General features: G+C 37.9%; 1 protein-coding gene across 1 annotated transcript in view; it reads right to left on the reverse strand.

Moving 5' to 3' along the window:
* Positions 1-215: 215 nt before the first annotated feature.
* Positions 216-14002, reverse strand: part of LOC124789962 (general transcription factor IIH subunit 2) — a 116287-nt gene continuing 102500 nt past the window's right edge. The window contains exons 5-7 of the mRNA XM_047257498.1: positions 4422-4675; positions 963-1224; positions 216-749 (exon numbers count right to left, since the gene is read on the reverse strand). Of these exons, the coding sequence (XP_047113454.1) occupies positions 588-749; positions 963-1224; positions 4422-4675 (678 nt within the window). The 3' untranslated portion in view covers positions 216-587. The remainder of the gene's footprint in view (positions 750-962; positions 1225-4421; positions 4676-14002) is intronic.

Here is a 14002-nt window from a genome sequence, read left to right on the forward strand (position 1 = left end):
GTCATTTAATCTGTTATCCTACCTGTCACTTTATTTCAATAGTTTTTTTTACTTTATATACGGTTAGTTCCAGATCCTTAATTTGAATCTATTAGTTTGTTTCACATTTACTCAATTACCAATGGCACCAATTGTTTTTGTTTAAACTATAAATTCAATTTGTTGTGTGTTCTGTGTTGGGCAGGGTGTGTACTGATTTTAATAAATTGTATTTGTGGACTATAAATGAAATTTATTATTCATAATGAAATTTGAAAACTTGTTCATACACAAACATTTTAAAAAAGATAATTGGATTCAGAAAGTACAAGACACTTAAAAGATCCTATGGAGCAATTAATTATCTCTTTGCAACTACACAGGAAAAAAATGTAAACACTGCAGTGCTGCTGCACTCCATATAAATGTAATATAACACACAAATTCATACAGTGTTCATTCATGTAACTTCAGGGCCAAAAGAATGTAATAAAAAAACAGTTTAAAAAATGATCTGATCAAATGAAGTAATTACATACTTAAATACCAATACATTATAAAAATAATAACATGATTCGGACTCAGGCATCAAGTATCTCGGTCTTTATTCATATTAAATTCATAGAAAGTGAACTTCCATTATCACCGCTTCCCATAAGATGGAAAGTCTGTTGATTTGTAGCACATCCCGGACATGTATGCAACGTATCATGGATAAACAAGTCACAGTCCAAACAAAACACTTGGCTGCAACGTCCACACTCATACACCTGGAAACAATGAATATAGAGTCAACTGTACATACACAACTAGTTTTTATTTGTTGAATAGTACATGGCAGTAAGTTACAATACATAACAAAAAGTTAAATGATGGAACACATTGTAAAATTATGCGAGCAGTATAGTATAAATGAAAAGTTCTAAAATTAACTCCATTATCTTACAAATACACATTTTTTTTAATGTAATATGATAACTCACATGTTTATCATGATCTCCATATGACCTCTGACAGGCGTAGCACTGTTTGTGAAGATCAAGATTTTGTTCCATTTCAACAAAATTTTCCACAGGAAACAAATGATGGTAAGAACGGGCCAAATGAGGTGCAGAGACAAGTGTGAGCCCACATGCTCGGCATTCAACAGGCAGTTCACAATATCGACTACAACATTGAGGGCAGAAGTATCCTGCTCCACTATGGCTCACACCTTTGGCTTCTGCTGCTGGTACATCTAAATGGCTGCCAACAAATGCTTCTGCTACAGTTATAGTGTGAAGTGAAATAACCACTATGTTTTAACTGTGATTTACGATAATTATTATTTTAGGGTTAAAAAACATGACACAGGATAAATACAGTGCAATTTTTTCCTGATATTGTCAGACAGAAGACTAAATGGTGTACATATCTTACGGCATGCATATGAACACGGAACAAATACAATACTGTTTTTATTGAATGTCCCTTTGTATTTTTAGCTATTCTTCTCTGTTTCACTGTTCGCTTCTCTGGAAAATATCAGCCACTAAAATTTAAACAGCTAAAAACAGCAACAACATTCTTTACTGAAATAAACAGACTTATAAAAGTTCTCAAATACAAAATCTGACATGGTAATTGAAGAAAATTAATACAGAATTTTTTAGAATCATTGTAAGTAGTGTCAAGTTCCAAGTAATGTATGTAATACATCACTAACACACACAAAATTTCCAGACATATTTAAATAATGCCAGTGTTTAACTTTTATAAGAAAGGTAACAAGGAAGATCTACATAAACAACAATGAATTTTCCTAGAGACATCTTTTTCAAAATATCTGACAGAGGAATGTACTCAATATCAGTATCAAACATTTCACTTAGTGCGGCAAAATACTACATGCCTTAAATAACAAAGTATCACCAGTTGAGTTTCAGTAATCTGTTCAAATTACATGTATATGACATGACACCCTTTTACAAAAGCTACGATTTTATGGAATTAACTGTATTACAAACAACTCAACTGAATCAAGCTTAACACATGTAATGTAAAAAGTGGTGCTGAATACTTCAAACAATGCTGGGGAGAACATTTTAGTTACTCGAGAAAATCCTCAAACGGAGTTCCACAGGGTTCAATTATGGATCCACTCATGTGCTGGGATAATACTGGAGCGGTGTGGCACAACCACAACAGCACGGCATGCCAAGCGAAGCAGCATTGGCGAAACAAACCAGTGCTGCTAATGCGCACAATTATAGTGGCACTGCATGTAGAGTGGCATGGAGCAAAGCAGCACTGAGCATATCAAACTTGTTTGTTTCTGGGAGTGGTGACCAGAGCAACTGAGTGACTGGCTGCATTCAGGCAACACTGACAGTGTTCAGCTTTTGCTATGGGCTGCAGCATCAATACTGTTGCTGGTGTTTGTGTTTCTTTTGTTGCAATGCCAAGAAAATCACATTAGCGGACACCATGACAGCAGCTGTTTTTACTTGGTGTCCTTTATGAGACCAGTGAGAAAAGAATCATTGTAGCTGATTCATTTTGGACTAGTTATGTGATGAGATGGAGCAAAATTAGACTAAAAGGACACAATACATTTCTCTGATATCTTATTTTTTTCACTGTATTCAAAAATGAAGCAATAATAAAGTTGAAGTAGCAGAACTAACAAATACATGATAACCATGTTTCATTCTACGAGAAAAAGTTTGTAAAACTATCTCTCATCTGAAGCTTTGTTAAAGTTTCGTCCTGTGTGATATGTGCCTTGCACAGAATACTCAATTTATACTATACATTGTTCATCGACATTCAGGTCTCTTTCTAGGCCAATGACAGTGTTGTACGGAAAAAATGTAAATTTTACAATATCGTCAGCAAATTGTGATGAAGTTTCTTTTGGCTTCCAAAATATGTTTCACTTAGTGCTCATTATTCCCCAAGCACATTCATCACTTTGATCTGAAAAGGCGTTTGTTGAAATATTCTTTCCGAGGATCTAAAAACATCAACTGGACGATTTGATAAAATGCCTCAACAATGGATATGCCTCATCTCCAATAAATAAAAAAGGCAATATAACTGACATCTTTGATAGTGGAGAGTCTGCCGGTATATTAAGCTCCCCTTCTTGAACCAAGCAGAATACACCTGAAGAATGAAATCTACCACAAACGCTTTCCTTCTGATATCTCCCAACATTGAATGTAATGAATTTTCTGAGAACATCTGCAACTGCTGTAGTACTTTTGAATGAAAATATTTGTAATTATAAAACATTGTTCCAGAATTTTCAGGGCATGTCAGACGAATGTGTTTTCCTTCAATGTCACTGACTGCATTTGGAAAGTTCTGTAAGTTATATAAATCATTTACAGTATTTAGAAAATCATCTTCAGAAGGCACTCTCATGTAGAGTGGTTAGGCACAATTCCACAACACTGGTAGTTGACTCACCAACTACTACAATGGTTGTGGATGCTATTGTGCATGTCAGAATCATGTCTCGGAAACTTCTTCTGATTTCTAGGAACCTGTAATAATTCTCATTTCTCCAGCTGTCAATGACACTTCAAAACTTACATTATTCCACCAAAAAAATCTGCAGTTACGTGTATATCATGCTAGACAAGGAAGTTATGTACAGCACCATATGACAACATATTCTCCTCTTTGTGGGCTATCATTTGCCAAAATCTCATTTTGATATCTCAAACAGTTTATGGGATATGAGAGTGTTATGAATATTTCATTTTTGCTTTAAGGTCTTGGCACACAAACTGAACAGAGTGTCCTATATACAATCCATTATCTTGAGATAGGATGAGTTATAGATCTCATCCAAGTTCAAAGAATACTTCAATATGTTAACTATATTTGATAAGTAGTCACATATGACCTAATGTGCACCAAATGCAAACTCAAAGTGACCTCTATTTTTCATTGCAAACTATTCGGCTTTCTTGCAGTAGCTTAATAATTTTTAAGTATCACAATAATTATGAGAATTACTGAAATGATAAGCAGTTCATCATGAAGCTGACGAAAAAGCAATGAGATGCACAAGAATCAATTTTTTTACCAAGTTATTTCTTTGAGAAAGATTGTAGATCAGCCAGCTTGCGTGCTTTTCTGCCCTTGCAGCCAAGCGAGCCGTGATGCTACTTCCTGGCCCCACTATACCTAGATGTGAAGCTGCGCTGTGGCAGCTGCCTTCGCATAGCTCTGCTCTGTTGAGTCACTTCACTATAATCTGGTTCTTAATTACCTTCTGTGTTCTGAACACTGGAAATTTTAATTCAACAGTTATTTTTAAAATTACTTTGCCTGGCAATAATATATAATGATCATAGTACACATCACACGAAATTAAAAAACTGGACAATCTGTAGTGAGTACTCTTGCAGAAAATAACATATATATTTCCACCATGTGAGGAAACTCACCACATGCAGATGGTGAGAGGAGTTTCTTTCCCCTCTGCTGTGGTGTGGTGTGGGAAGCCCATTTTAATAAGTGAAGATTCCAGGCAGGATGCAGCTGGTGGTGGCTCAACATGCATAAAAAGTTGGTCACGGTAGTGGCAGTCATCGAGAACAACACCAAACTCACCCCCAGTCTCTCGGCTTAGGCGACGACATACGTGTACTTCTGCTGCTAGGCCCACTACTGAGCACCGTACACCTTGCTTTTTCAGAGACTACAAATAAGGAAAGTCTGCATTCATTCACAGAGCACTAAGACACAGTTAACATTCTGTTAAAAAATGATAATTAATTATTTATAGGATGACATAACAAATAACAATTGTACTGTAATCAACAGATTGTAATGCACTATAAATTATGCCTCTGAGTTGCACAAAGAAGATAAGGCACTACCCCTGCCACTGCTTACACATAATTTAATTGTGTGTTACTGAAGGACATAAATGGCTTACCAGGGGAAAAGTTTGTGTTTACAAGAGGAGGAGGAGAGCGCAGTTGTAGGAAGGCAAAGGAAAAGGGTGTGGGGAGAGCAGGAAGGAAGGAAGAAAGGAGGGAATATTAGGGTTTAAAGTCCCATTTGAGAAGGAGTGTTTGGAATGATTCTGCAAACAAATCGGCTGTGCCCTTTGAAAGGAGCATTCTATCATTTGCTTGATGCAATTTAATGAAATTGTGGAAAGGGGGAATCATGGGAGGGGGAGGGGAAGGTAGAGAGAGAGGGGCAAGGGGAAAGGGGACAGGAAATGGTGGGTGTATAGGGAACAAGACAGAAGGGAAAACAAAATTCATGATCATGAAGGACAGCAAGAAGTGCATGCAAGCAGAGAGAGAGAGAGAGAGAGAGAGAGAGAGAGAGAGAAAGAGAGAGAGAGAGAGAGAGCGCACAATAACTCTGATGATGTTGCAACAAAGAACTAACTTTTTTTTGGACTTTGTGAACGACAAGACTGTATGATATAAGAGAGGGAGCTTGGATGTTAGCACCCAAATTGTATGTTTTCTTGCAAGTATGACAACCGCAAGTTATGACAAGTTCATTTTAACATGAAAGTCGACATTATTGTAAAATGTAATAGTATCTACAAGAACATGTATAAAAAGTGTAAATAAGATCGTTTCTGAAACATACTTTCAAAGAAACGAATAATGGAAAATCCAGGATAGAATAATGACAATATTATGAAAACAATAGATTGCTACTCACCATACAGCAAAGATGATGAGTTGCAGACAGGCACAACAAAAAGACTACTAAACACATAAGCTTTTGGCCAGAAAATCTTCTGACTTCTGAAATAGTCAACATACACATACACATTTCTGTAACCACAGCTCACACACATTTGTGATCACTGTCTCTGGCTGCCAAGGACAGACTGCCTGACCTCAGCAGCCAGAGACGGTGGTCATGTTTGTGAGCTGTGTTTGCATGAAAATGCGTGTGTATGTTATCTGTTTCAGACCGAAAGCTAGTCTTTTTGCAGTGCCTGTCTATGACCCAACATCTCCCTATACTGTGAGTAGCAATCTATCCTTTCCATAATATTATCAAAGATATGAATAGTTGGGGTGTAGAAAAATATCCGCTACCAGTCACAATTTATTGTGACTGGTAGCGGATATTTTTCTACACCCCATAAAGGAACAATCACAGAGTTCCACAGCATCCACTATGGATAAAAGTCATATGAATAGTTACTGATAGGAAGGTCTCAATATTATATGTAATTAAATTTAATACATCCTTCTACTCCACAACAACACAAACTGTAGCTTATAATAATGTCCTAATTTCATGGCATGGAATAATGTATACTCAAAAAACATTTCTGGGCAGGAACACATGGAAAGGCTACACACTGGTACTGTGCATGCAACACTGGCTGGATGCAACCGAATGCAATAATTTTGGAAGCAAGAATCCAAATGTTAAAGAAAGGGACCTTTAGTACAATATATAGTACAATATACTGAGGGGAAAGTGTATTTGTCAACAATTTATGACAGTGTGGTAGAACAGTTACTATTCTAATATCAGCTCTGTTCGTATTTTGTAAAACATATGTCCATGGTAGGGTACTGACTGATATCTAAATCATTATACCACAATGAATAAGATGACATTCTTGTACAATAATTGCATATTGCCCTATACCCCTTGCAACAATTTATGATTTGAACAAATCAACACACACACACACACACACACACACACACACACCTTGCAACATACCGGGGGAGTAGCACGCACCAATGAAAACCTGTGATGTCTATCAAACTATAATAACAGGTACGAATGCTGCTTTCCCACTGCAGAGCAATTGAACAACATAAAATTCACAGAGGGCTTGTCTACTGAGGGGAGCAGTTGTCCAATGTTGCATTTATGTCCTTATGTACACATTAGAGTTTTATCAAATGGCCAATGAATCTCAGTCAATGAATTATGAAAACGAACACATGAACACTTCTGAAAATAATTGTTTTAATAACAGTAGTTCGCATTTGAAGGTTCAGCAATACAATCTTATCCCAAGTACAAACCGAATTGGTCACTCTCTCTGCTAGTGCATAAAAGCAGTTTCCAGGGAAATTATGTACATATGAATCCTAAAAAGATGTTACGTAGTGCTCCAAAGATAACCTACTACTGGTATTCAGAAGCAGTGAAATATGTATTTCAGTCCTAATGTCGAAACAGACTTCCTAAATGCCATACTTGAGCGGCACTTTGCTGCCTAAACAACCTTACCCAATCAGTGTCCACTGCCAAAAGATAATGAAAACCCCTCTGCATGCTCCCAGCTCCATGAGTCACATGATCACTACCGTAGTCAAAGTCTTGCAGCCAACCACATTTAATCACAACAGTAATTTATGTTTAACATTTAAATCATATTCATTAAAATTATTATCACAAATATCAAAATATTTTCTTTCTTTCTTCCTTTTTTTTTAACATACAGCCAAATAATATAAGCATTAAAGTAGAACTGTTTCATTGTGTATAACTTGTCTTGCAACTTATTTTTTTCTAAATCACTTTTCTCTCTCTTGTCGGACATATTCCAGCAGGCAGTGTCCCAGTTGTGATATTTTTTATCATGTAACACTGACGTCTGTTATCTTATAACCTAAGTAGCACAGCAAATGGTGGATATAACATTTTACTGTGGTCTAATGGAAGCAACTAGCAAACTTGCAGGTCAGTGTTATCCTATGCCGGAATACAGCCTGTCTGCAGGGCACAACATCATGGGTTACAATCCACACTTTAGTAATGCTTCTGGAAAAACAATCCTTACAATGAATGCTGACTGTAGCATGCTTACTAGGCTGTTTCGTGTCGCTATAGAATGTTTATGCTCATTGCCAACAATTAAAATATTGTGCGCCACAGCAAAAAAGTTGATTCATGCATGGTGTTGTATGTAGTGGTTACTATTACCATATTCTTTTGTCTAGTGACATCCACTGTTGTTTCAAACTTTTTCTTTTATGTCCACTAGCTTCTGGGCAAGTCTATTAATTTAGTGTGTTCTCAAAATACATATTTCTTCTACTGATTGGAGAGCAGCCTCACTACAAATACCATTTAGAGACATACAATACAGAGATTGTCATGCATGTACACTTTTAAGGTGTAGAATTCTGGTGCTTAATAAGTATCTCCTAAAAGTGTCTGTTACACCAATTAACCTTCACAATAGACATGGATTACCTAATTTTAGTAACTCAACATGACCAAAGAAACCTCCTTAAAAAAAAAAACACACATCCAGCAGACTGCCCACGCAAATGACTAAGCATCCTCCTTTTGTTTGCAAGGTCGGCATTACTTCTCTAATATCTTTACTATTTCTGAAGCAAGCCTGATCATCATCCAGCACATCTTTCATCTTTTCTTTCTGTTTTCCATGTGTTATTCAAGTCAGCAATTTCCAAAAGTGACATGTGAAACTGATAAGGCCTTTTTAATGAGTGATGTTTCAGACTGATAGTCTATTTGGTGAGTGTCATGACAACGCCTTTTAGAAATCAAGTAGTGAGCCTAGTGTTTTATATAGTTTGGACACCACATCCACTAACTTTCTTATTCTTGTACTTTAAACTAACTGTAGTTCTGCAGGAGGTATGTCATTGATTTCTGCCAACTTGTTTCAGATCACATAATTAAATACTTTGTCAAACCCCTTCAATATCATCCATTACTCCCTCTTCAGGACTACTTTTTTCTATTGCACAAGCTTTTTGTGTGTTTCAGCCATCTATCTGCCCTTCTTCTGCACTTATTAGAGATATCACACCTGCACCTTTTTTCTGAAAATAACACTTATACCAACAGTAAACCAGAGTTGCTGCTATCATTGGAGAATGTTGTTAGCAATTACAACTCTACAACTGACACAGTGTCGAGGGCCACTCATACTGAGCCACACCCTTTAACCCATGAGACATTTGAGGCTAGTGACAGCTAGCTATTACCAGGTAGTTTTCTGCTTGTCTACTCGTGTTGTTGACATCTAGCACTTGCTAGAGAAGTATACTGGTTGATGATACTTTGGACCTTGAGCACAATTTTACAGGGATTTGATGTGTGCTGGCTGATTACTCACTTTGACTCAGGTCACTGACTTGATTCAGCACCTTTCAAGAACAGCTCATGCATGGTGACTGACATGGCATCCAGCTCAGTTCGCCATTAGTACATGGTGAGGGACATGTTCTGGTTATTCTAACCATTCTGTGAATGGATGTACCTTCCAAGATGTAATAAATGTGGTTATGACCTACCAGAATAGAGGTTACCAAGTGTTAAGGACTTCCATGCAGTCATAACATTAAAAAGTCAATTTGTATCACGAATCCTGCTATGGCACTGTTAATCCCAGAGACCTCTTCAACTCATGATGCCACATGTGTTCCCAACATACCAACCAGTGAAACTAGTGCCTGCGAGTGCCCGGCTGCTCACAACTGAGCTCTTGAGCTGGAGCAGCCTGATACATGGGATAAGTCGCACATCTCCTTGGTATTAGCCAAAAACAAGAACGTATCAGGAATGCCAGTTCCCTACGCTAGTTCATTGCTCATGGTACTGTAGCAGAAAATGAGTCCTCTCTGGATGTTATGTATTAAAATTAAAGAACCCATCAATGGTAGAAATGCCTGAAACAGGTCAGGTACTTGTATCAGCAAAGTCATTCTATACTAGTCCAGGTAGTTCAGTGTTCACTCCCCCCACCCACACCCAAGCACAGGCAGTTGGAGCTGCACCATAATCTGTGTGAACGTATGTCTCTGCTGAGCGGCTGCATGCAGGGGCGGGCAAATGATAGGACAAGGAATGTGGTGCACTATGGCTGCCCGGCAGGTACCGTACCATTTGCACCTGCTCAGTGGCGAGCTGCAGGAGCCCATGCCCCAAGGGGCAGAGTTGGAACAGCTGGCTACAGTGAATCACAAAAACAAACTGGAATTGTAGTATCACAGTCAGCAAAATCATGCCGTAATTCATTGTTATCCAGCAACAAGCTTGTATTATCTGGCAGCACTTACTGTTGTTTTAACATTAGCCACACCTAGAGCACAAAATCAGTCTGGTTCATCACTGTGCCATGGCCAAAACAGATCACCTTGTGAAACCCAGTAACAACCATAAGACAGCAAGTCTTTTGTTACAAAGATTTCCAACCTTCTAACTTTTAGTACCTCACGCTGATTGTAGCATCTCTGAAAGTATTTTACAGGCTCCTGCTGACTATTTTTTAATGTTCATATAACTCTGTGCTGTAACAGACTAGTTCAAATACCGGATCATCCATTCCTTCCACATTAACCACACATTCCCGTACTACACTTCTGAACAGCTATTCTCTGTTTCTTTCCCCATCCTCGTGCCATCTGTATGTATATAGTTTGTACTTACCACAAGTTTCCATATGTATCACTTAGGTTCTTTTGTTGCCCAGCAAAAATACCAACATCAACGGCTGACCAAACATGATGCTACTCATTGATACAATTGCACTTATAATGGTGCTTTGTCACTGATAACAATACGATGTATGTTGAGCTGCCAGCAAAAATACCAATATCAACAGATGACCAAGGATGATGCTAGTCACTGAAACAACTGCACTTGTAATGGTGCGAATCATTGATAACAATACGATGTATGTTGGGCTGTTGACCTTGCCCACTCGGATATTTAAAACTGTCAATGGCCACCAGTTATTGTCAGTTACTTTTCTTCCTGTCTATGCTATGGACAATGAGCACTTGCAGTAAAGATCTACTGGATCATGAAATTCATGATCTTAACAACTGGAATGGATATCCATTGTGATTGGTTGTGTACTGGTTGATTACTTATCTTTGTTCAGCTCACAGACTTATTCATCATCTTACAAGTTCGGTTCACTGCTAATACACAATGACTGGTTGTGCACTAGAAATTCTGAAACATTTTAGTTCTTCCAATATTTAATTAATATATAATTAGTCCTGACAGAAAAGTTATGACAATTCATTTTTCAGGTCCCCAAAATTACATTTAATATTCCTGCATCAAGTCTCAGTTTATAATTACAGCATTTTTTTCAGTATTTACTTGTATTTCTCAAATGCTCTGAGTTTCCTTCCCTGCTATTTCTATTAACTTTCTTTCTGAGTAACTTATACAGTTCATTTACGGAATTTCTTGAAATACCAGCAGCAGTTTTCTTCTCACTATCTTTCCTGTACCTACTTTTCAGCTTTAATTATTTCCTTCCGTAGAACTTTCCACTGATGTTCTGAAATGCTCTTACCAGTCATATTTAGTCCATTGCTTTAAAGAACTTCCATGCTGTATCTTTCATTATTTATTATTATTAGAATTTGGCCAACACACGACCACATAAAACAGTTGATTTATGGCATCATATTATTTTCCTTTTTTGGCTTCCCAGTACTTCTTCATTCTTGCATTCTGTTGCTTTCTTCTTTCTTTGCTCCATGTCCCTCCTCTCTTCTTTTGTGTTTTCTTCTGCAAATCGTTAACTTTTCCGATCTTTTCCCCAAATTCATCTCTGTTTTCAATATCTTTGCCTGCTATTCCCAACTTCTACAGATGTTTCCTAACTTCTTTAAACCAAGAATTTGGGTTTTTGGATTTTTCTCAGGTAAGTTGAATATTTTGTTATCTATTCTTTAAAAGTGGCCATAAAATGTAATCCTCTGCTCTCTCATTTTATCAGTTATATTCTCAGTTTCTTCATAAACCTTTCATAAACTGCTTCTCAGTTTTTAAATCCCATTTTCATACTTTGGAACCAAAATTATTAATATCAAATGTATCTACAGCCTCTCTTTTTTAGTATCTTGAATTTAAGCTTAATCACTAATATGTTCTGACTCGAGTTCCACTAATGGATACCAACTGTGGTCCCATGTTTGGTTCCCAAATCTTCTGCCTATTAATGAGGTAGTTCAGGATATATTTTACTGTAACTCTTTTCTTTAAGTTATACCTTCATCTCTTATTACAAACAGCTGAAATATAGAAGCATGCTACTAGCAAACTCCACCGTACCTGATATGGGGGAACAGCATTCACTGCCAGGTGAGTGGTATGTTGTAACTTGTTCACAGTGTTCGAGGCAGAGTGTGAATCTGGGGACTAGTCGCCTGGCTTCACCTCTCTTACCCTGTGAGCAGACACTTTCAGTGGGGTCTAAGCTGGTATACAGAGGGAGGGGTTTGCTAGTTATAGGGAGCTCTTCAGAGAAGTTGTACCCAGGGCTGGGAAGAAGTTCAATGTGTACTTGGTGTGTGTATTGGGGTAGAGGGCAAGGGTAGATGGCGGAGGGGGAGGCTGCTCATATGAAATGTGGAATGGGCCCTGTGTGAGGGTATGAGATTTTCCATGATTTTATAAGAAATATTTCTACTGGATGTAGTGGAATGGTGGAAAAATCGCACATAAATGAACAAATGTGATGAATTTCGCGTTAGTGTGAAGAAGGATAACATCATCTTCTTGAAAATTAAAATTATCTCTAGTTGGAATTATAGTTTCTAACGACTACTTTTTGTTTTTGTTGTGCTTTGTCTGTCGAGGTATTCTTTTTGTGTTTTGCGTGGCACTGAGTTTGGTTGAGATGTGCCTGACGTCACCCACAAGTGCAGCAAAGAGACACCTGTGTAATACGCTGCTTCAAAGAATAACAATGGCCCGAACGTCCAACACACAAGAATGTCAGTGGCATTGAGCATTCTTTGTTCATTCATGTTAAGATCTTGTCTGTGAAACGAAATGAGAGCGAATCATCGTATAAAGACTGATGACTAAAATAGTGTTTTGTCAGCAATCTGTTGAGTTGCTCCCTCAATGAAGTTACAACAATTACCGACACAAGTACTTAAGGAGAACGTGTTGGGAGTCCAGCAACTTTTACTGCTCAGAAGAGTTTGACAGACATGCACTCTCGCACCTGCTGCAGCTATCAAGGGTGCAGAGTGCAGTCATCTGAAAGTCATGATTCATGTCAGCACCAGTGGTTGTGTTCCGAGCTCAGTCTGTGAGTATGACAGGTGAAAGTGATGAAGACTGCTTGCCTTTCTCGAGGACTGCAAGAAGAGCTTACAATCTGCAGTATCTTAACAAGAACATAGTGAGTTCCTTTGGTTTTGAGCTGAGTGGAGGGTCTCAACCAGAGGCACCATTGGTTCTGTGACAGTGATGGCTTCAGATGTTGGACTTGTGCTATGGAGTGGAGAACTGTAGGATTCTCCCTGATAGATCAGTGGTGCGCTACACGCAGGAAACAGCTATTTGAGCAGCGAAGTGCATCTGGGATGCATATGGTTCTTTTTATTTTAGGCTAGGCAATAGTTTGAAGTCCTCTGATAAACACTTGCCACATACACAGAGAGTGAAATCACATTATGTACAAAGTAAAGACAGTTAGAATGTCAAGAGATTAACAGTAAACTTATAAAACATTCGTAACAAAATTCCTGAATCATCCGCCATACAGAAAATCTGTTAAGCTCAAAGTATAACTGGAACTGAAATCTGGATGAATCCCAAAGTAGAAAAGCTCCAAAATATCAATGAAGCATGGAATATAAATAAAAATACTGGCTATATGTTTTCATAGGAGGGGTGGGGGGAGTGTTTATTGTAATCAACAAAAATATTACGTCCATCAAGGACAAAATTGAATCTGACTGTGAAGTTATCGGGATGTGAGTACCAAGTTTAGGTCAACACAGCAGTTATAAATCATTCCAAGAAGGTATATGCTCAGTAGTGCATAGGTATCCCTGTCATGCGATATTAGTCCAAGGCAACTTTAAACCAACTGAGTGTAGACTAGGATGTCTATGGCTTCACTGCAGGTGGTACAGACAGACAATCTTGTAAAATAGTTCTGAACACATTCTCCAAAAACTGTTTGAGCAACTAGTGCAACAATACTTTAAATTTTACAGCTACACATAGGCCCGAGCTTATCAACAGTGTGAGTATAGAGACACGGAGTAGTGATAAT

Source organism: Schistocerca piceifrons, chromosome 3 (genome assembly GCF_021461385.2).
Source record: "Schistocerca piceifrons isolate TAMUIC-IGC-003096 chromosome 3, iqSchPice1.1, whole genome shotgun sequence".
NCBI lineage: Eukaryota > Metazoa > Arthropoda > Insecta > Orthoptera > Acrididae > Schistocerca > Schistocerca piceifrons.